The sequence below is a fragment of the Ptychodera flava genome, chromosome 12 (assembly GCF_041260155.1).
Source record: "Ptychodera flava strain L36383 chromosome 12, AS_Pfla_20210202, whole genome shotgun sequence".
NCBI classification, from domain to species: Eukaryota; Metazoa; Hemichordata; class Enteropneusta; family Ptychoderidae; genus Ptychodera; species Ptychodera flava.
The window spans coordinates 9,617,036-9,638,086 of record NC_091939.1 but is presented as its reverse complement, the minus strand read 5'-3'; the positions used below and the strand labels follow the sequence as shown (position 1 = coordinate 9,638,086).

At 37.6% G+C, this 21,051-nt stretch overlaps 1 protein-coding gene across 1 annotated transcript in view; it reads left to right on the top strand.

The window, feature by feature from the left end:
- LOC139144921 (mitogen-activated protein kinase 1-like) overlaps positions 1 to 21,051 on the top strand; it is a 53,668-nt gene that overhangs the window by 13,433 nt on the left and 19,184 nt on the right. Inside the window, exons 2-4 of the mRNA XM_070715753.1 lie at positions 16,654 to 16,780; positions 18,213 to 18,268; positions 20,444 to 20,633. Coding sequence (XP_070571854.1) covers positions 16,654 to 16,780; positions 18,213 to 18,268; positions 20,444 to 20,633 — 373 coding nt within the window. The remainder of the gene's footprint in view (positions 1 to 16,653; positions 16,781 to 18,212; positions 18,269 to 20,443; positions 20,634 to 21,051) is intronic.

Here is a 21,051-nt window from a genome sequence, read left to right as displayed (position 1 = left end):
CAGCAGCTTCTCTCTATAGCCAGTGTTCCTCGAGAGCAACTCGCATGCAGATGAACACACATTGCCAAGAGATGCTTTTGACGAGGTTTCCATGGCTGTGCCATCTTGCAGTATTTGTGATGGTTTAGGAATTTTACAAATTTATCGGCATACACAACACATTTTGTTGACATTTATTGTGATTTAAGTTCACAACTCTGGTCATTACTGATCAAGCTGACATGAAGGAAAGAATCCAGTGGTGCGATGTGGTTACAACTCAAAATAATACCATGATGATAAGAGTTGGTGAATAAGTAGAATAAGTACTAATTTGGATAATTTCCTATTATGAAGGTAGTGTTTTGAGGTTAGTTTAATAGGTCATCATTGAATTGCAATACAAATGAAAAACAAAACAAAACAGTTCTATGCATGGATAACTAGCTGACCGACTTAAATATTAGGAAAGAGAGATAGTTCATAGGACAGAGACTATGGAGTTACTGGACTATGCAGTACATCAATAAGGAAGTGAACGTTATGCTTGATTTCCACCCTGTCATGAGAATGTAGTTGAGGGGGGATTGTCTCCTTGATGTGGTTAAGCTGCACCTGGGATTCTGATTTCCTGATATGATAATGAGTGAGATTTTAAGTAAAGAGAAAACCACAAATAAATTCTCAATGCCTCTTCAGTGCGATTCATATTGTCTTCATGGGTTGAAATTTAATCTGAGAATTCCTTATGTTAATAAAAACCTTGTAAAGAATTGACTCAACATGCATGCATGAAAAACCTTGTACAAAGATTTCTAAATTAATTAAAAAAAAACTGGGTGTGTCATTGTAAATGAGGTGGTTTTCTGTGTACCCCCTTAATTAAAGCTGTCCACAAACAGGAAGTTGTTGATGTGGGCCTTCTAAAAATGGAGGTCAAACAAGTGCTTTATTGTGAAAAAATTGGCTTTGAATGTGTAGAAATCCTGTTCAAATGCAGAATTACAAAGATAGTAGCTGCAAGTAAGTAAATAAAAAAATAAAATCTATCTAGAAATAAAAATCGCTAATAGTAGACAAAAAAGTAATTTGGCAGTATTGGTTTGTGTTGTCTGCTAAGTAGCAAACACACACACACACACACACAGACAAACACATATATACATATTTTACCAGATACGCATTTCTATAGCACATAATATAATATAATAGCACATATTATTCTTCTTCCAATATTAGAGTGTGGCTGCATATGAAGCTTTCAATGATGTTTTATTATCTAAGTTGTAATACAACAGGCTGAGCTGGCGTGTACCTGAAGAGAAGCCATAAATTACTGTGTTCAAGGTGGCATTTGTCTGGCATGAGGGAAAATTGTTGTTTCCAGGAATGCAAGAAAAAGAGAGCTTTTCCAGGAACAGGTGCTGTCAAAAGCTATTTTGTCACACCAGCAAGTCTCCCAAATGTAGTTTGAGGTTAGAGGCAAAAGTTCAAAACTAATGTGTTATCCTTCTTCAGAAACCAATTTTTGTTCTGACAGTCTTAAGTCAAGGAGCGGATTTTTCAGTATGTGTTATTGTTAGTTAGTTTAAACTGGATTATTAAAAAAAAAATAGTTTGCAAAAGATATTTATCCATCAGGACTACTCGGTTGAGTTGTATTCATACACTCTATGACCCACATCTAATACCTAAAATCCTGCCATTTTAGCATTCATGCAAACACATAAATAGCTTGTCCATTTTAGAAAATCCTTATGTATACAAAATTTACCCCTGAATTAAACTGTCTACATATTTTGATCACTTCAAAACATGTCACGTTATCCAAAATAAGTATTCACTCTCTACTGTATAATAAGTATCGTACTTTATATTATTGTGGTAGAGAAGTTGTACTGTATATGGAGGAAGTTGATAAGTATTTTATTTTTTACATCAGAGCCACATCCTACTGAAGGAAGGATGCTCTAATTATATGTACAAAGGATTTTCTAATCTGCCAAAAATATTTTGTTATATATTCATTATTTTTAGCTGCATTATTCTAACATTTGCTAAGAAACAACAACACTCTGGGAAGTGTTATCACTGTTGTATTTCCAGCAGGGGAGGATTGTTTTTTAAAACCATAGGAGAGAAATCAGTATTTGAAGTTTGAATGAAAGGTTAGAAAATTGAGAAACTTCTTTTCAGAGAAATTTTTGATGTTGTCCATGGTGATTTTAAACCATGTTTGCATCTCGCCATTATGTTGTGTACAATGAGGATTTGCATGGTGATATTTCCATAGAGTATTTAGGACTGATAGTTTTGTTTGCCCGAAAATTTCAAAATTGCCATACGTTAAACTGAATAAAAATGTGGTGTATCTCCAAGTGAGGTTCAAATTTGGTCAAAACGGTATCAATTACACAATTGTATGGTGGAGTAGTACAAATAAGATGAAAAATTTAGCTGTGCACTGAATCTACCATAGTGTTGAACCCCAGGCCAGTCAGTAGAAATTGTTACCCAGAATTCTTTGCAGTGTCTTCAGAGCACATGAAAAAATGATGGAGTACGTCATAGGTTCTCATATGACAGTATCTGCTGCATTTATAGACACTTTATTTTCATTAATAATTTATATGCTTCAAGCTGTATTATAGCTTAGTTGGCTTATATATTGATGTTTGGCAAGGTACTGGAGGGGGGTTGGAAAAAAAACTATGCAAATGTGTTTTAGAACCCTGGATGAAATCATTATGCAAGTGCCAAATCCTCCCCGTGCTGCAGAAAATTTGTATTGTTGAGTGAGTTTTCTGTCCGTAATAGACAAGGCTTGTTGAATGTCGACATGAATTACCTGCAGTCGCTCAAATTCAAGGCTGCCAAAAAACAAAACAAAACAAAATAAAGCAACCCTGCTACAGGACAAAACATTAATTCAGCCTTGCTAAAAAGGACAAAATTGTTAAACCAGCCTTGCTTTAGGACAGAACAGATAAACCAGCCCTGCTATAGGACAGAACAGATAAACCTGCCCTGCTATAGGACAGAACAGATAAACCAGCCTTGCTATAGGACAGAACAGATAAATTAGCCTTGCTATAGGACAGAACAGATAAACCAGCCCTGCTATAGGACAGAACAGATAAACCTGCCCTGCTACAGGACAAAACAGATAAACCAGCCCTGCTATAGGACAGAACAGATGAATTAGCCTTGCTATAGGACAGAACAGATAAACCTGCCCTGCTATAGGACAGAACAGATAAACCTGCCCTGCTATAGGACAGAACAGATAAACCTGCCCTGCTATAAGACAGAACAGATAAACCTGCCCTGCTATAGGACAGAACAGATAAACCTGCCCTGCTATAGGACAGAACAGATAAACCTGCCCTGCTATAGGACAGAACAGATAAACCAACCCTGCTATAAGACAGAACAGATAAACTAGCCCTGCTAAAGGACAGAACAGATAAACCTGCCCTGCTATAGGACAGAACAGATAAATTAGCCTTGCTATAGGACAGAACAGATAAACCAGCCCTGCTATAGGACAGAACAGATAAACCTGCCCTGCTATAGGACAGAACAGATAAACCAGCCCTGCTATAGGACAGAACAGATAAACCAGCCCTGCTATAGGACAGAACAGATAAACCTGCCCTGCTATAGGACAGAACAGATAAACCAGCCCTGCTATAGGACAGAACAGATAAACCAGCCCTGCTATAGGACAGAACAGATAAACCTGCCCTGCTATAGGACAGAACAGATAAACCTGCCCTGCTATAGGACAGAACAGATAAACCAGCCCTGCTAAAGGACAGAACAGACTAACCAGCTGTGCTATAGGTCAGAACAGATAAACCAGCTGTGCTATAGGACAGAACAGATAAACCAGCCCTGCTATAGGACAGAACAGACAGTTAAACGAATTTGTACTGTGTACAGCTATGTATAGACTGCTCTGCCAAACATCAGATGTTTGCATAGAATTCAGTGGGGTTTCATTCAACAGACGCCATATTATACATCAACATTATATGAATCCATGGTTGAGTTTAGGAAAGTACTTCATCCATAATTGACATAAAAATCAGAAAAGATTGCCTCTTTAATTTGAGACCTAGAAATTTGCGGTAGTAATATGCTGCAATCACAGAAGCTAAAAATGATCTATTTGTTGTAATAGCATACTGAGTATCTGAGATTATCCCGAACAGAAGTTAGTTAATGACATAGAAATTTCTGATTTTCTGAAAATTTTTGAGTCATGAAAATTAAATCAGCACTGAGTTAACCCTATTAGTTTATTAGTAATAGTAGATACATTTTGGTGATCTTGCCCTGTTCGCAGTTCGATGCTTTTATACAATCAGAGCCTGTTGCAAATTTTCATGTAAAGGTCATCAAGTAGACATTATCAGGACAATGCTCGCCACAGCTAGGAAAACTAGTGGGAAGGCTAATTTACATAACACTTTTGCATTTTTTTTGTAATGAAAATGCATTCAATTGTATAGTCATTAGTATTTTTTTGTATTGTCATAAACATATGAATGGATTGATAGATAAACATCGGGATTGCCCACCCCTCAAAAATCCCATAGTGGAGAACCCTGCATCTTTGCAGCAACACATTCAAACATTCCCTGAGTCACAGAAAAAATACTTCAAAACAAACAGTCGTTAGAGATTACATATTTTATTCACCTTCAAATGCTGTATGTTTAAAAAGGTATTTTCGGAAATTTTTTTCCAAGACAATAACTGTTTCTGGAAAGAGCTTTAGAATTGTCGATCACATGTATTGATTCAATTACCTCACAGAAAACCACAGTAAAGCGTGAAATGTAAGGCCTTCAACCATGTGAAACAAGAATTAGATTATTGCTTTGCGTGCCTTTATGTTTTTGGAAGCCTGTGCCATTCAAATACAACTGTATGTGTGTTTTGTTTTAACATCATGATCAGTGGGCAACAGAACGAAATCGTTGACAACTTGGCACATGTCCTTCAAACAGTGTCTCTTATCCCGTCATTGGAAACTTACTGCATCTGTACAGGATGTGAAGTTCATTATTCCTTTGTAATGGAGGAAGGAAGCTTAGTAATTATGTATCTTTGTAGTAGGATGGTTTTATGATTCTCAAGGATTCATTTCCCCAAGATGGGAATATTGCAAAGGAAAATTTCATCCAGAGACTTTTAAATGAGCTAACTAGAGGTCTTACACCTCCCACAGAGTGCCAAAATTAAGGATAGGAAAATTATATCATGTTTGTGAGAATGGTAAGTTGCAGGTAGTCAGCATATTTTATGTGAACACATTTAACTTGCAGACGATTAGTATATTAGAAATATTACATATTATGATATAATATCAACCATGGACTGCGTCAATCAGCAGCCTTGTAGCACAGAGCAGATATTTTTAATCATTCGTTTTTTTCGGTATTTCCCAGCGTCAGAGTCAAGCTGTTCAAAGTCAACATCAAAAGCAAAGTACCCAGATGATATCTATGACACACATCATTGTGAGCTCACTATTGATATCAGGTCAAGTGTAAATGTCACCTGTGTTTACGTGTGCATGCATGTATACTTTATGCCTCAGCAAGACTCTTCTTCAAATGGTCAAGTCCGTGAAATAAAAAGAAGAAGGCGTTACATAGCATGAGTAATGCTTTACTTTTTTAACCTGATAGTGACAGATGAGCTTGGCAAGAAGATTACATTTCAAAAGTTGTTTCTATAAATGTGTTATAGTTTAGTCACGGCAATATACCCCATATGTGAATTATTTCAGGCTAAACGTCTACTGTACCTAGCCCAGGTCCGTTATTGTTCGTCGGCCTGTATGTGACAGTTAGTTGCAAATCTCTATGAAGCATGGATCAGCTCATTAGATAAGGGGAGCAGATCACATTTTTCAAAACAAAATGTTTAAGCAAACGTGACTGTTTTGATTTTCATGCGAGGAGAATGAAGCTGCCTTGAAATCTGCAATCTTCTCGAACCCCCTGCTGTACCGTAGGTATCGAATGTAGTCATGGCGATTATGGTGGCCTGGGAATCTGATATCCTGAAAGTGTTTTATTAGTTTAGTTTCATTATTTTCGTATCAGGGTGACTGCTTTCCCCCGGGTAATGCTTGTTAATAATTGTCAAGCATGATCAAAGAGATATATATATAGTCAATGAATTGAAATTGTTAAGGTTGTTATTTCGTCAATTATCATTAATTATTTACAGTTGACATTAACTTGATTAAGCAAGCCCCTCGTTAAATGTCAGGAAAACAAACCCCATTGCAAATTTGTAAATAACAGTATTTTGTGTAATTGTTAATGTCTGTGTATAATGGTTATTCCAACAAGCATGGATTTTTATGTCCATAATGGAGCTGTTGTTCAAATTAGCTCTTGTCAAAATGCTGAGAGTTAAGTTTCTGGTTTGTGGATTTGACGCGGAAAAGTTGGCATCTTGTTATACTGCTTGCTTGGCAAATCTGTTCATTATATACTTGTAGATTAGAAGTACAAACCATGTCGTTTTCAAGGATGAGAGAAAATGTAAAAATGGCACACTGTCCGTGTAGCTGACAATGAGATGCTAATGATATGTGTAGTGTACAAGTTTAAGGTCTCCTCGACTAACTTTCAGCTGGTTGCTCACTTTCTACTATTTTTATAGTATTTTATACAAAGTCACAGACTTATTCTACCTTCAACTTAAAACTGGTAGTGGTTTTGTAGTTCATTCTTTACTATTTTTCATAGTATTTGATAGCCGGTATCAGACAGTTTGTATTCGTGTCGGCTACATAGACAATCTGCCGTAAAAATGACTGAGGTATTCTAACTCTCGCTGTGAAACATAATCATGTCAATGATGAGTATGTATCAGTGCTCATATATCCTTGAGAAGGCCACCTGTTAACCCTTTGAGCGCCAAAGTCAATTTCTGTCGCCCTTATAAAAATATACCTCAGTCAATTTTTGTCAGATTTTTGCCAAAATTTTGATAAAAAACTGTAGGCAATAAAATGTGATGTCCTTTCTGTTCAAAATTATCAAAAAAATTATAGGAAAATTTATAAAAAATGGTAAAATGTTTCACAAAAATTTTGGTGGGAAAAATTACGGCTCTCAAAGGGATAAGAATAGCCTCATCATTCCGCCCCCCACACATATATGGAAATGAAGACACAGACATAGAAAATAAAAGCAAAGACTAATCACTGATGATGCATCTTTGTGTCGTTGTCATAACATTTGTACTTTGTATAGAGCTTTACCTTCAGACAAAAAATTAAAAGGAGTATGTTTTCAATATGATTTACATTTTGTGGTGTATCTAATTTGCCCTTGACAACAAGTACAAGTGTGTTTATTTTCAGCCATGGAAACAATTTGCTCTCTGCTTGATCTCATTAGCGTATGTTCCCTTCTACTTGGAACAGGTTTCACCGAGTGTCAGATTTTCTGTCCACAGAGCATTACCACTGCCAAGCCAAAGTCAAAAAGAGCATTTTGTTAGTAAAAATGTTTCACCTATTTCTGTGTGTTCTGTGATTTTCGCAGTTGCTACATATCTGTTTTGCCATCAATTTTTGCGCAGACGTGCAGATTTGAAACTGCTGTGTAGTTGTTGGTCCTACTCATGGAGATTAACCCTTTTCACTTGTATGGTTTGGCCCAAAGCCATTGTTATCAATGGTGAGTGTGGACCTGTTTACAGGGAATTAGGGGTGAACAGGTTAAACTGTTTGCCTATCTCTGTTTTTTTCTTGAGAGCTGACATTCAGACTTCCTCTCAGGTCAAACTTGAGATAGGCATATGTACATTGTATTATGTATATGTATGTCTACCTATAATGTTTGTTGTTTAGTGGTGAAAGTACATGTATGATATAAACTGGAGCCTCTAGAAAATTACCAACTAGAACAACAACTTTTGCAAATAAGGCTTAAATTTGGGACTTTTTAACGAAAGGCTGGTGGCCTGAGTTAATGAAATAAATGCTGACTATGAATGAATCAAGGAAGAACAAGGCTCATGTTTTCACCATGGTACATATTAGATCCTGACTGGTACATAGATTTCTTCTGTAGTTCATGTACACTTACCAACTGTAAGCAGGCAATTGAAAACTTCACGTGTAAATCAAAGTTCTACAGAAGTAAACTTAAAACTCTGCCTAGACAATTGTTACATTTAATTCATGACTTTTTGCGTCTTTTACTAGTTGAATAAGCTCATTAGCTGTTCAACTTGGCTGCAGTGGACCTAATTGCCCACGTGTGTTTTGGCTGAGATGTGAAGGATCTCTGCATGGAAGACTTCATGCTGATGTTTTGTCTGTGGAAAACAGCAATTGTTGTGCCCTCTTACCGAGTGGTGAAAGTTGTCAAAGAGGAATTACGGATTGTGTTGCCTTTTGAAACAATCAGCATTCCCTGCATTAAGATCGGTATGTGAGAAATCTTTTCAGTCGGTATTTGATGGAGTCAGGACAAAAGGAGGTCTGATTGTGTGTTATCTTGTTGCCTGCACCCATGCTCAACTGTGTCACGACATATTGAATGGTGTGGTACTCCAAAGGAATGGATATGAATACCAAAACGGCAGAAAAGTCCGTAAATTACACCGTGTCAACACTTAGCCTACCCACCCTGCCTGCTGAAAGCAGTGATGAATGATCAGTTTTTCAGTAAGAATGAATTATAATATAAACTGATTGCTTTGTTTTCATATTTTGCTCTTGGTCAGTTGCGTATCCCATGTGATTAGAATCTTTGTTGGAATTTGTTGAGAAAGGAACTCAACATAGCTGTGACAGGTTTTTCAGAATCAATACTGTTGCATTGACATTGAATACGGAAAAAGGGGTCATAGGTCACTGAATGACATCATAGGTCACCAGAAGAAGAAACAAATTTGTTGTGACATGCTTTCTGAGAAGCTGGTATCCTTAGTCATGAATGATTGACTCAACACCTGCTCTGAACTAAAACACAGCTTGCTTTCTGCGGTATGAACATCTGTTTTGCATGGATGCCAGTGTGAAATATTACTCAGTGACTCCATCTCAATTGATGGAAGACTGCTTTCAATGGAAACTCTGATCTCTGCAGTGAGTGCGTTTGTCTTGGAAATAATTAGTCATCCAGTTTTCAAAGAATAGCGATGAGAATACAAGGTAATCGACGGGAAATGAGTTCATGTCATATCAGAAACCAGTGATGGGACTACAAATCTCAGGACTGTTTACTTGTTTTGGTTCGGTTTGCTGCCAGATGCTGCAGAGAGGAGCCACAGCAAAATCAGAATGCCAGTGTAACGTGGGATTTACAATTGGAATTGTATGACAGGCCAAACGTTTGCCAATACAGGGTTCGTCATTCTGGTTCTAATCATGGGCCATATAATAATCAAGCAAAGAACACAAATGATGAAAAATTTGATGAACTAATGAAATTCTGTGTTGTAGATGCAGTGTACTAAAGCATTATATATGTCCAAGTTGGTATTGTAATAATCTAGTACCTAGATTGGGCGTTTCCAGTTCTGCAAACTTCAGACTGTCATTATAGCTGCATCACAGATACTGGTAAAATCTATTCGATATACAGTAAGGTCTCATTCTGCAGATTTTTACAGCTTTGTTTGTTGGGATGTTTTTTATGTGCAATTATCTTCCCCTTCCAAATCAGTTTTTCCTCTAGGGTTCTTTCTTTTAAAAGTTTCATAATTGTGCCAAATATGTGATTGATAAATAGATTACAGCTATATGGACTGTGAAATCATTTGGACATGTGCATGTTATTGTGACAAACGCTCAATTCCTTGCATTGCAGGGTGTGCCCATCGTTGCAACTGAAAATAACGTTTGGTCAGATTAGTCTTTCTGGGCATTAAACCAACCCTTTGATGAACTTGACTGCAGAACCTGACGAAATGGGTGACAAAATTATGTGTGAATGAAATACGGATGTAGCTCAAACAACAGCCCATTTACAAACCCCACTAATTAGTCCCTCTCATGCTGACAGTAGGATTTCAGATTTAGTGTGTTTGTGGTAACAGTAACGTCAGCCAGTGCTTGCAGAAATTACCCTTTCAAGGGCAATCTGTATTAAATTTAATTTTCAAATCAGTACGAGAGGTTTTAAATCTCAGCCCAGAGTTGGAATCAACTTCTCAAAGGATTACATGTAAGTCATTTCTGCAGTCTGTAATGGTCTTAACAATAATCTTTATATATCTGTAACAGTACCCTTGCATTAAACGCTTGGCATATTTTGTTGTTTTTGTGCTAAATATAGTGCCTAGATTTTCAAAATGTTATTGCGGACTAGATCTGACCCAATTTGTAAACTGATTGATGTGGGTCTGACAAAAAGGTCTTCAACATACTGTTTTGATCTGTGTTGACAGGAAAGTCATAAATTTACACAATCCTATGAAATGGTTTTTGTCGGTAAGAGTCAGATTTCATTGTTGTTCAAATGTGCAGCAGCTGTAGGGTTTCATCAGTACTCATCACCCCTAGTTTCATGGGATGAATTCAGCCGTCCCCATGTCTTTCTAGGCTAGGATTGGCTGTACCACTTTAATTTAGGGTTGGTCGGACAGGTTGAAATTTTATTAGGTTTTATGCAGCAAGGGAACAGTCTTGTGAAGTACAAGCTGCTGGCACCTCTGTGTGACACGACGGTTTCTGTTGTAGAACAAAATTTTAAATGTGATTAACAAAGTGGCCTAGTTTCAATCTCACAGAACTCACTTCTCAGCCACATGTAAGGGTATCTACTCCTGTTTTAGCTCCCTCCCGAATAGTCGCAGAAAATTGACAGACACCTGTATAGTGGCAATGCTCAATATTCTTTTTCAAAAATGCTATTTGTACGTCGAGGGGTGAAAGTTGAATGTTGAAGACATGTTATGTGAGTTGAATTGAAGCAGTCAAGCGTGTTCCATTGATAATGTATAAGGGCGTCATTTATCCAATCACACAGTGCTGTAAACATCATTTGTCAAGTAACATGGTGTTGGTCACTGGAAGGTACCAGTGGTATACACAACAGAATATATGCCATGCCAGTGTCTATTTCCCAGGGGTGCCAAATCATTTGAATATCAAAGGGATTAGTCATTATCATATGAAAAAGAAATATTTGCATATCAGAAGAAGACAGTTAGCCTATGGACAGTATTAAAGTCTACTTGTAGCTGTTTGGGTGTTTTGTTTTTTACCTCAGTGGAGGGTCAGTGGGATGTGCATTCCACAGGCTTTTGTGCAGGTATTTTGTGTGTATTGTAGAGCACAGGTACTCGGCTAGCTGTTTGGAAAAAACGTGTCCCAAGTGATAACCTTGATGATATGGTGGCTGAACCCCTTAACAAATCAGTAATTACTATCGGGATGATCCACGTATCCGGTGTTACAGTGCTTGCAGGGTCCTCTTTGCAAAATTGTATAATTATCAACCAATTGTGGTGGCGAATTATGAATTTAATTCTGCCCCCTAAATTAAAATGCAAGAGTTACATGCACCAAGCTGTGATATGTGTATGTGTCTGCGATCATCTTTTGGCTGGTGGGGTTTCCCAGTCTCATTGAGGGTTGTCTTTTGCTAGTCAGTTGTTGGATGTCATGCTGATGCTATGGACTGACAAACTGTGATGCAGAATGGGGCAGCATTCCAGCAGGGGTACTCACAGTGCATTGCAGGTGGTGCTGCCATTATGAACTTCTGTGTTGTTTTGTTTATGGCAAGTATGATGTCATCAGTTTGTGGCGATACCATTTCTGCTATAGTGTCCCAGAATGGTACCATTATTGCCAATCTAGAAAGGTTGTACCATGAAGCTGTTGCATCAAGACAACAGTGACTTATTGAAATGAAATCAGTTATGGTTCGGTGTACACTATCTTGTGTAAACAAATAAACATTTTAAGAAGACAATAAAATATTTGGCGTGATGAAATCTGATTTGTTGATGACACATTTTATTTAAAATTTTTATACGCAAATGGAGCAAATGTATATTATTGCTATTTTTTTATTTTGACTTGTTCACTTTGTATTTTATTACATAAATGTATGATCTAATGCTTTAAGTGTGACATATTAGTATTCATCTAAGTAAAATATTGTTGAGTTTCAAATTCAGAGAAATTGATTGATTTATTGTGCACTGTGTTAAATGAATTGGGGATGGAATGGTAATGGGGATGGAATTCAAATAATGCAGTCTGAGTTGGTCACTTCTGATCTTCAAGTGTAAGGACAGAAGATTTCTGTGCAGAGTTGAACTTGAAAATGGAATTCATCCATGAATGAAATGATGAAACGTTTGGGATGAGCTCTTTTAAGAATCACTCACACCAAACACGTGAAAAAAGGTACTGTCTTGATTTGAGATCCGGCTGATTATATATTGACGCAATAAAAAGGATATTTTCACGCATCACTGGGTTATTAAAAAGCGCAAGAGCCCAGAATGGTATTTATGCGTGTGATTGTCAACCTCAGCTGAGTGTAATGTAGTTGATATTGATTTATATTCGATCAATCATGACTGCAGTACTGTAAATGAGATTTTTTTGGGACACGCTGTGATGTGACATACATTATCACAAAAAATAAAAATCACCAAAAAAAATCACTAAAAATTATTATGTGAGCAAAACCAGTGAAGGAAAGTAAGACTCTTCTGTCATTTTAAGGGTCTCTTGAAATGTGGAACTACACTGCAGCATATAAAAGATTCAGTACTTTTTACTGGTTGTAGCAGAATTGATTTGCCAGTTTTTAGGTGAACCTGAAATGTGTAGGAAAAGGGTTAATTTACGTGAGTTTGTAGACTGTGTTTATGGCCAGATGAGTATGAAATGATCTACTGGTATTTTGAATAATGTGAGTGTATTTTGTGAAGAATTTCCTTGATTATATATAATAGTCGTGACATGCAATCTGCTTGTTAAATGACGTATGGTTCTGAAAATTCAATAGCATAACCTCTAGCATCACCGCCGGTAAAACTGCCAATGGCAGGACAGATGTGAGCACCATCCTTTTGCTGTAAGTTTTTTGAAATGTTTTCTTTCCTGTGTCATGGAAGTCTGTAGAGGTTTTCAGGAGTCAAAGAGCCATAGCACAGATCTTGCCTGAATAGATATTTAATGGAATGGACAAAAACGTAGTTTTGAGTAGGTAGGTACGCCGCTTTCAAGGAGTACTTCACAGAGCTGTTGTGAAAGGTTACAACCATTGGCACTCCTGAAGAAAACCATCTTCACTTGCCACGGCCTGCTGTTCGGGCAGCTGGATGCTTCCCGAAATCAGGCCTTGGCCAATCGAGCCCACAGACCGTGGTTTTTATAGCGCCACCACACAACTGTACGAGACCTGTAACTAGCCAATCAGCGATCGCTGTCGTTGTTTACATTTCATTTCTAATTCTTCCCGTACGCATTCAAAGCGAGAGTGTAAATTTGTAACACTGTCTTGCAGCTGAGATAAAGTATTCACTTTGGCGAAACATGGTTTACAAATGTACCTTGATCCAACACAATCGTCAAGTCCTCCGCAAACTTTGTTTAGAATGCTAGTAAGTGACTGGGAAACGTTGATGTGAAGATTGTTCGTCGATCTATATAGCAGTTGCACACTCTGCACTTTGCCGGCGCCATCTCAGATTTCTCTGTTTATGTAACGCGTGCTGTGATTGGTCCGCCTGATTTTCAAGTTCTATCAGATTTCCTTCGCACAGTATATCAGCATGATCACGCAGGGCGTAGTTAGTGGAAGACTCCTGTCTGGCTAACCACTCGTGCTGGCGGACGATGGAAGAAAAGTGGACCCAATCTTCATCACTTAGGGAGCCTCCAGGACTCTCTAGTATGATCAGATTATGTTGATTTGTAAAACTGTTCAGTGTGGGCCCTGTCTTCTTCATTCTTGCCAGACAGAGTTGTGGTAATACACACTTGTGTGATGTAGACAAGTTACCATTCAAGAGATGGTGCAGTGTATATGTACCTCTAGAGAGAGCCATTTGTGTCAACCTGAGCATGCTCCAGGTCAGAGACAAATCTGACACATATTTGACCAATCTGTGTGCTAGCATTCCAGACCAATCAGTGAGCTTGTTACCAGTGCACATTGACCAATAGTGGCATGAGCATAGAGTAATCAAATCAGCTTTCATGGACTGGATGAATTCATGTCCAGCAGGTTGTTGTTATGGGCAGACCAACCAACATGTCGTCCTGCTCAACAGGTCAACCAAAGTCCACCGTCACGACTATCATTCTTTGTACAGGAGCAATCACGCTATTGACCGCTCTTGTATTGAAATATAAATGATGATTGCAATATATGATGAAGATGGGAAAAAATCATATCGAAATTTTGAGTCTCTGGAAGTGACATCTTTTCACATCATGTACGAATTGTATTGAACGGATTGTATGGATTGCTTTTCATTTGAGTGTTTCTATAATGGTGTGCCACCCTTTGCTGACGTGAAAAGATGAAACAGAAATATTAATTTTGGAGGTCATCAAATTCATATTGAAAATGGATATAAAAAGTTATGTAAATATGTATTCAATGATGTTTATAATTGTCAGAATATTGTTGACTGTTTATGAAATATGGATACATTTAATTGTTCTGAAAGTCAAAAGATTGTATTTAAGCAATCAGTTATGTGCTTGTGACCTTCTGTTGTTGTGCAACTGGTGTTTGGATAGTTAATGATCGGTTTTGACCCAAAAATTGAGTTTCGAAAGAATATAGTAGAATATGAGTGTTGGTGTGTGGCTGGTCGTGCAGGTGACCTTGTTGACATTTGTTAGCAGGGCAAATACTCTCTTCATGAAAGGGCAGGCATGTATTCGCAATAATTCTGGGACTATCAATATTTTATTAATGACTCCCCAACTGAAGCATTTAGATCGTCTTTGGTACAATGTCATCCTGACTTTGTCCGTTTAGTGGCAGTTGGCGTTGTGTTGCTAGCAAGTTGGAAAATTGTTGGAAAGCACAACTGCAGTATGGAAGGCAACCTTTAGCATTAGCATTCATTCTCACAATTCAAATTCACACTGGATATTCTTTGTACAAATATCAAAGAAACGGATTTAGGTGTGCCATGTGAATGTCAGTGGAGCATAATTTATGCATGTCCAGTGAAATTTCAATTTTCCTAAATTTGAGGACAGGTTAGCATAGTTTGGCACGTTAAACCATGAATATTCTTCAAATGCGTTTCATAGTTCTTCTTTTGTTTTGTTTTTGTTTTTTCAAGGGGGGGGGGGGGAATGTGGCCTATGATTACATACAATTGTATATGAAAACAATGGTAGTATACATGTACGGACAAAAGTCTAATCTTACAGTGGCCACCAGAGAATTTGAAATGTGTCCGGCCATGCTGATGAAAACCCAAACACAAATTTTTTGAAGTTTTCTTTTCTCAGTTGTGAAACAAAAGAACAAGTACATTCGTTGGTCTGCTCATATTCTCAATACCACCTTCTTTTGATTGTCATTCCGTTCTCCAATAAAACCACGATAGACATATTCGAACCCATATAGACATATCTCTCGTCAGACAAAGTCACCTTTGCGATTATAGATCAATGACATTTATTTCTAGACTTTTAGCCGGTGTTGCCTCTAAAATGAGCTTCATCTGTGGATGTCGAATCGTCAAACAGTGATATTTTGTTAATCTGTTAGGGAATTCTCAGAATCAACATACTACCCACTGGGTATTCTGTTTGGTTGCCATGGAAATCACCGCACTGTAGGTTGCCTGCCATCCGAATTTGCTAGTTTGGCAATAAAATACTCAACCATGATCGACAGATAAAAACTAATAATACACTCAGCTAACAAAATAACAGAAATAAATCTTGTTATGAAATTATCCCAAACAGTATGATCAGCAATCATCAGATATTTTTTGCAAATTTTCATGACATCTATTTCCATCTTTTGAAATTATACAAGGGTGAATAATTAGATAATGAGTCATAATTGACATCATCTATGACAAGAACATGCAAACATCTTGCTTTGGTTCTGATTACACTGGGAGATATTGCCATCACAGCCTTTGTATTGCCCAGTGGTGCCCATAGTGAGGATCCCAGGTTAAACTCTTCGATTCTGTTGTCTATATATTGTAATTGTGGGACAAAGTCACTGATTTTGTTGGAACTTTTGCACCAGCCACCGCTGAAAGTAACTGGCTTTGAGTGCACAGTGAGAAATCTTTAAGTGAGAAAGTTGATTCTTTTTATTGAATTTTATTGCAGATCAATGACCCTTTCACTCCCTGCACCCTGTATGTTGACTCACCCTTGCATTAAAAAAATGTGGTGGGGCTAAACCATGCTAGTGTGAAAGGGGTCAAAGCATTGTTTAATTTGCACCTTGAAGGGGTAATTGATAAGGTGTTGTCAAAATAAATTGATAGTAAACAATTGTTGACATGAAAGATGTTCAATCCCTGAGATTGTAATTTTGCCCTTTAAATTGTTTGTGTAGTGTACAGTATGAGCAGTTTCCTTCATGTGCATTATTTATTTTGTTGGGATGTGGTAATGAAGTGATAATTGTTTGACTGACATCTTTCTCCGTTGTTTCTTTTCAGCTCTGCTATTGACAACAAGGCCGGGGAGAAGGTCGCCATCAAAAAGATCAGTCCGTTTGAACACCAGACATACTGCCAGCGAACACTCCGTGAAATCAAGATTTTAACCCGATTTAAACATGAAAACGTGAGTAATCCCCGCTGTCGGCACATTACCAGCTCTGGGATATGTCTGTTGGAGAAGCTAGATGCATCATGTATTGAAAAGTCGTGATAGTGGAAAGAATACTGACAATACATTTCAGAAACGCATTAGAAAGATCTTTCACTAGATTTCTTTTCTGTTTGATTTCATGGTGAAATTTACAACAAAATGGTGAAAATCGTATTGAAGGATGTTTGTGTACATGATATTTGGAAATTACAGAAAAAATGAATGCCAACACAAAAGCATCCACCAACACAAATGACCTGTTTCTCGGAAGTAACTTAGTGATCAGCAGCATGGAGATAAATAAGTACTCCTGTTGAGATTGAAAATAAGTATTTCCATTGAAATGCCAAGAATATCTGCATGGAAATTGCAATTTTTATGAGGTTACAAAATCGGTCAGTATTGAATATTAAATCTTGCAAGATGGATTGGCTTCATAGATAGCGCACCTGCTTGCCAGCAGCTAGGGTCAAAGTTCAGCAGCTCCCGCAGATATTCCCAGGTAAACCTGTGTGTAATATATTGGCACAGTGGTGTTTGTGAAATAAAGAATAGTGGATACATCTTCATTACACCCTGTATGAAGCATTGTGGATGTTGTATGCATGTATCTTATTTGCCCCTTTTTTGCCTTTCGTCAATTTGATGCATCCTGGGAAGTAAAAATTTTTGATGGGCTGGGTTGTAAAAAAGACTAAACTTTAAATTGGTTTCAGGTTAACTTCTGAAAAAAATCAGAGACCCTTTTCGAGGGTTTGTCAACTTATGGTGAAATCATAAGCCAACCAGTACACCATACAGGAGATGGCATTGAACTGTTGGCAATACGGGAACTAGACATGCTACGTAAATTGAGAGTTGCCAACACCGTCAGTTGTAATTATTGCCTACGTGGTAATATCAGTCAATAACGAAGAAATCAACTCGTTCAAAGTTGAAACATTGTCTTGAAGGAGGTTATGCGTAGACAGAACAACGCCACTCATCTACACACATCCTGTGAACTGTCCTGAATGCATTATATGCAAACATTGCTTGTGCTGATCTGGTGGTGTTGTTTTGATTACCTATGGCCTCCTTCCAGACAATGTTACAACTTTTGCAGAGTTGATTTCTCTGTGATCCATGGATATTACCACTAGATAGTGTCAGCAACTTCTCAATTTAGAACATTTGTCTAGCTGCAGTATTGCCAGTGGTTCAACACAATCCAATGTGCATATATATCATCATCATAGAGTTGAAGGGACAGAGGGTGACTTTGGAAAGATCCTAGTTTTAAATGATTTTGTAATTGTCATACTACAAGGATTTTATCACAATAGTGAGAAACATTTTCATTCCTTCAAAATGGAAATAATTTTGTTTGAATGATTGCAACTTCTTCCTCCTTTTACCTTGACAGATTATAAATATTCAAGACATAATCCGAGCAGCCTCCATTGATGCTATGAAAGATGTGTATCCTTTACGATTACGTCATGCTGCCTCTGTCAGACAATCTTATTTCCTATGCCTACAAGTTCTGATACAGAACGTACTTGATGGCAGTTGACGTCCAAATGACAGAGTTTTTATAGCTTTTGAAAGGCCAAAGATTCCCTCATTTTATCATTCAATGAACTACAGTGATGACATTAAAATGAAATGTGTTAAATTTACTCCTGATAATTCTTATTAGACTTGTAGCAATTTCCTTACCATAACATTGGTTCTTGGTTATTTGTAGCGTCTCCAAACTAAAAGTTCCCAAGGGATTTAAAGAAATCCAATAAATGAAAAAAAACACCAAAATGACCCTAAAATATTTTATGAGCACAACTGCCTTGTGTCTGTATTCCTACATTAGAAAGACAAACCTGACCATCGGTGGTATTGTCCCATTTAATACTAGTGCAGTTTGAAAAAAAGGATGATTATTCGGTGCAGAACTAGACTTACGTGTGACTTTTCTGTATCATGAGAAACGGTCAATGTAAAATGGAAAGTGAACAATAAAATTATGTGATGTCACAACAGCTTTCAACAATCATGTTAAGGTAGTATGTTTCTCGAAAGTGCAACACCTAAACTTTTGCTCAAACTTTCCTCAATAAACCTTTCACCCATTCTCTTGCCAAATCAAGAATGAAAGTCCGGGGGTCACAGGGTTTTCTCTCGACTGCGCGATTGCGCAAATTGCGCATTTCGAGCCATTTTCTGCCCTTTAAAAGTTACTGACTTCGCGAAAATCGTGCACAAAACACAGCAAGCAAATACGCCCACATGATGGTGACTCAAACGCATAGTGTAGTGAACTGTGAATTTGCTATTATTTCTATTCAGAATATTCCCCCGGAAAAGACAATATATCGCCTGTCATTCAATTTTGGAGACATGCATACCATGGACGCATCGAAAAGAAAACACAGTAAAGGACATAGTTGTGCTTCAGTCTCCATGGATACTAGTGCCATTTTATGGTCATGTTTTGATAGGATATGTTGTTTAATGTCATTAGTAAGCATTAAAAAATACTGCCCCTCAAATGTTGATGAATGGGGCAGAAATTGCCCACTTCAGTGAACATGCAGAGAAAACACGGGGGTCACTATGGAAAGTTGTTTACTAGAGAAACAGATTACCTACATTTATCAATATTTGAAATTCAAAATGGCAGTCATCTGTAAAGTAACTCTACGGGGAACAATGAAATTTTTGATTTTCGGAAGACTAAGATGGTGAAAATCTTTCCTACTCCAAGCGCTTTAAAATGAGCCTCCACATAGCACAAGCAGTAGTACAGAAAAAAATTGAAAACTGTGAGAGTCCGAATATTTGGCAGTGAGGTGCATTCTACCTTGACTGATTCCAGAAAATAAAAATAATAATAAAAATATGAATGCACCAAGTGAACCATTGAAAACTGTTCTGGATTCTGAGTAATGTACCAACACCAAGGCGTTTTACTCCCTTGTCGTCTGTGTTCTGACATTTAAGTATGTTCTGCAGTTAAGCACTAGTTTCATATGTGGGCTGTCTTCGATCAGTGGGTGGCCTTTGGCAAACAAGTGTGGGTGGGTTGCGTATCATCAAGAAGTAATATGATAGAGATATGGCTTATTGATTTGGAAATGTTATTATATTCCTTCAGGGAATAGTATTTCATTCCGTCCGTGCCTAAGGGCAAGGGGGGGGGGGGGGTTTAAACATGTTTCCTGATAGTGCTCTGCTTATGAAATGCAGACTTTTCTATCATTGCCATCACTAGTTTTGGTCCCAAAATCCATGTTATTTTGAATGAAAATCGTCCTAAATTCCTTTTCCAAAACGTTGCAAAATATCAACCCATAAGTATGTCATATATAAATCTTCAGTATGACTGTCTCGACAGCTGCACCAGTCTTGTAGGTATTACTTTTCTCTTGATTTCACGATTGTCATTGCTAAGGGATAATCAGGAAATGAATTTTCACTTTTTTCCACCCTTTCACCCCCATATTCAGTGTGTGGGTCCACCAGTGTGATTGAAAACAATATGGATTGTACCAAAGTCTAATGGTAAAAGGGTTACATGTAAATCGTTATCTTCATTATCAATGACTTTTGTCCACCGTCTTGCAAACCCTGTATGCTTCCTTGACCGTGCTGTCCCAGGTATATTGTCCAGTGTCTCATGGAAACAGATTTGTATAAACTGTTGAAAACACAGCAATTAAGTAATGATCATATCTGTTACTTCCTGTATCAAATATTAAGAGGGCTCAAATATATCCACTCAGCAAATGTACTTCATAGAGATCTTAAACCAAGCAATTTACTGCTGAACACAACCTGTGATCTTAAGGTAAGTCAGCTCTCTACTCTCAGATGGCTTTTGTGTCAAGACTGGAGAATGCTGATATCCGATCTTGTGTCAAGCCTATGCTGCTATATTCTTTTAGCAGGTTAGACTTTACAGAAGATTGTTTGTTTCCTTATAGTTCAGTGATATTTTGTAGCACGTTGTACAGTATTAAAGTTCACCTTTTCAAGATAACGATGTTGATCATATACTCTTGTACTTCCCTGTATTTTCACCACGTGTTTCTTCAACCAAAGATATCTTTAACCCTTTTGCAGCCATACAGTATACTATGATTTAGCAATTGATGAAAAGTGCCATATGTGATACTTAATGGTAGGTTCCATCCTCAGCTGAGCAATGAAGGATTTCATTCCGGGCAGCCTACAGATTTCTGTTCTGTTGCGGGCCATTATCGCCT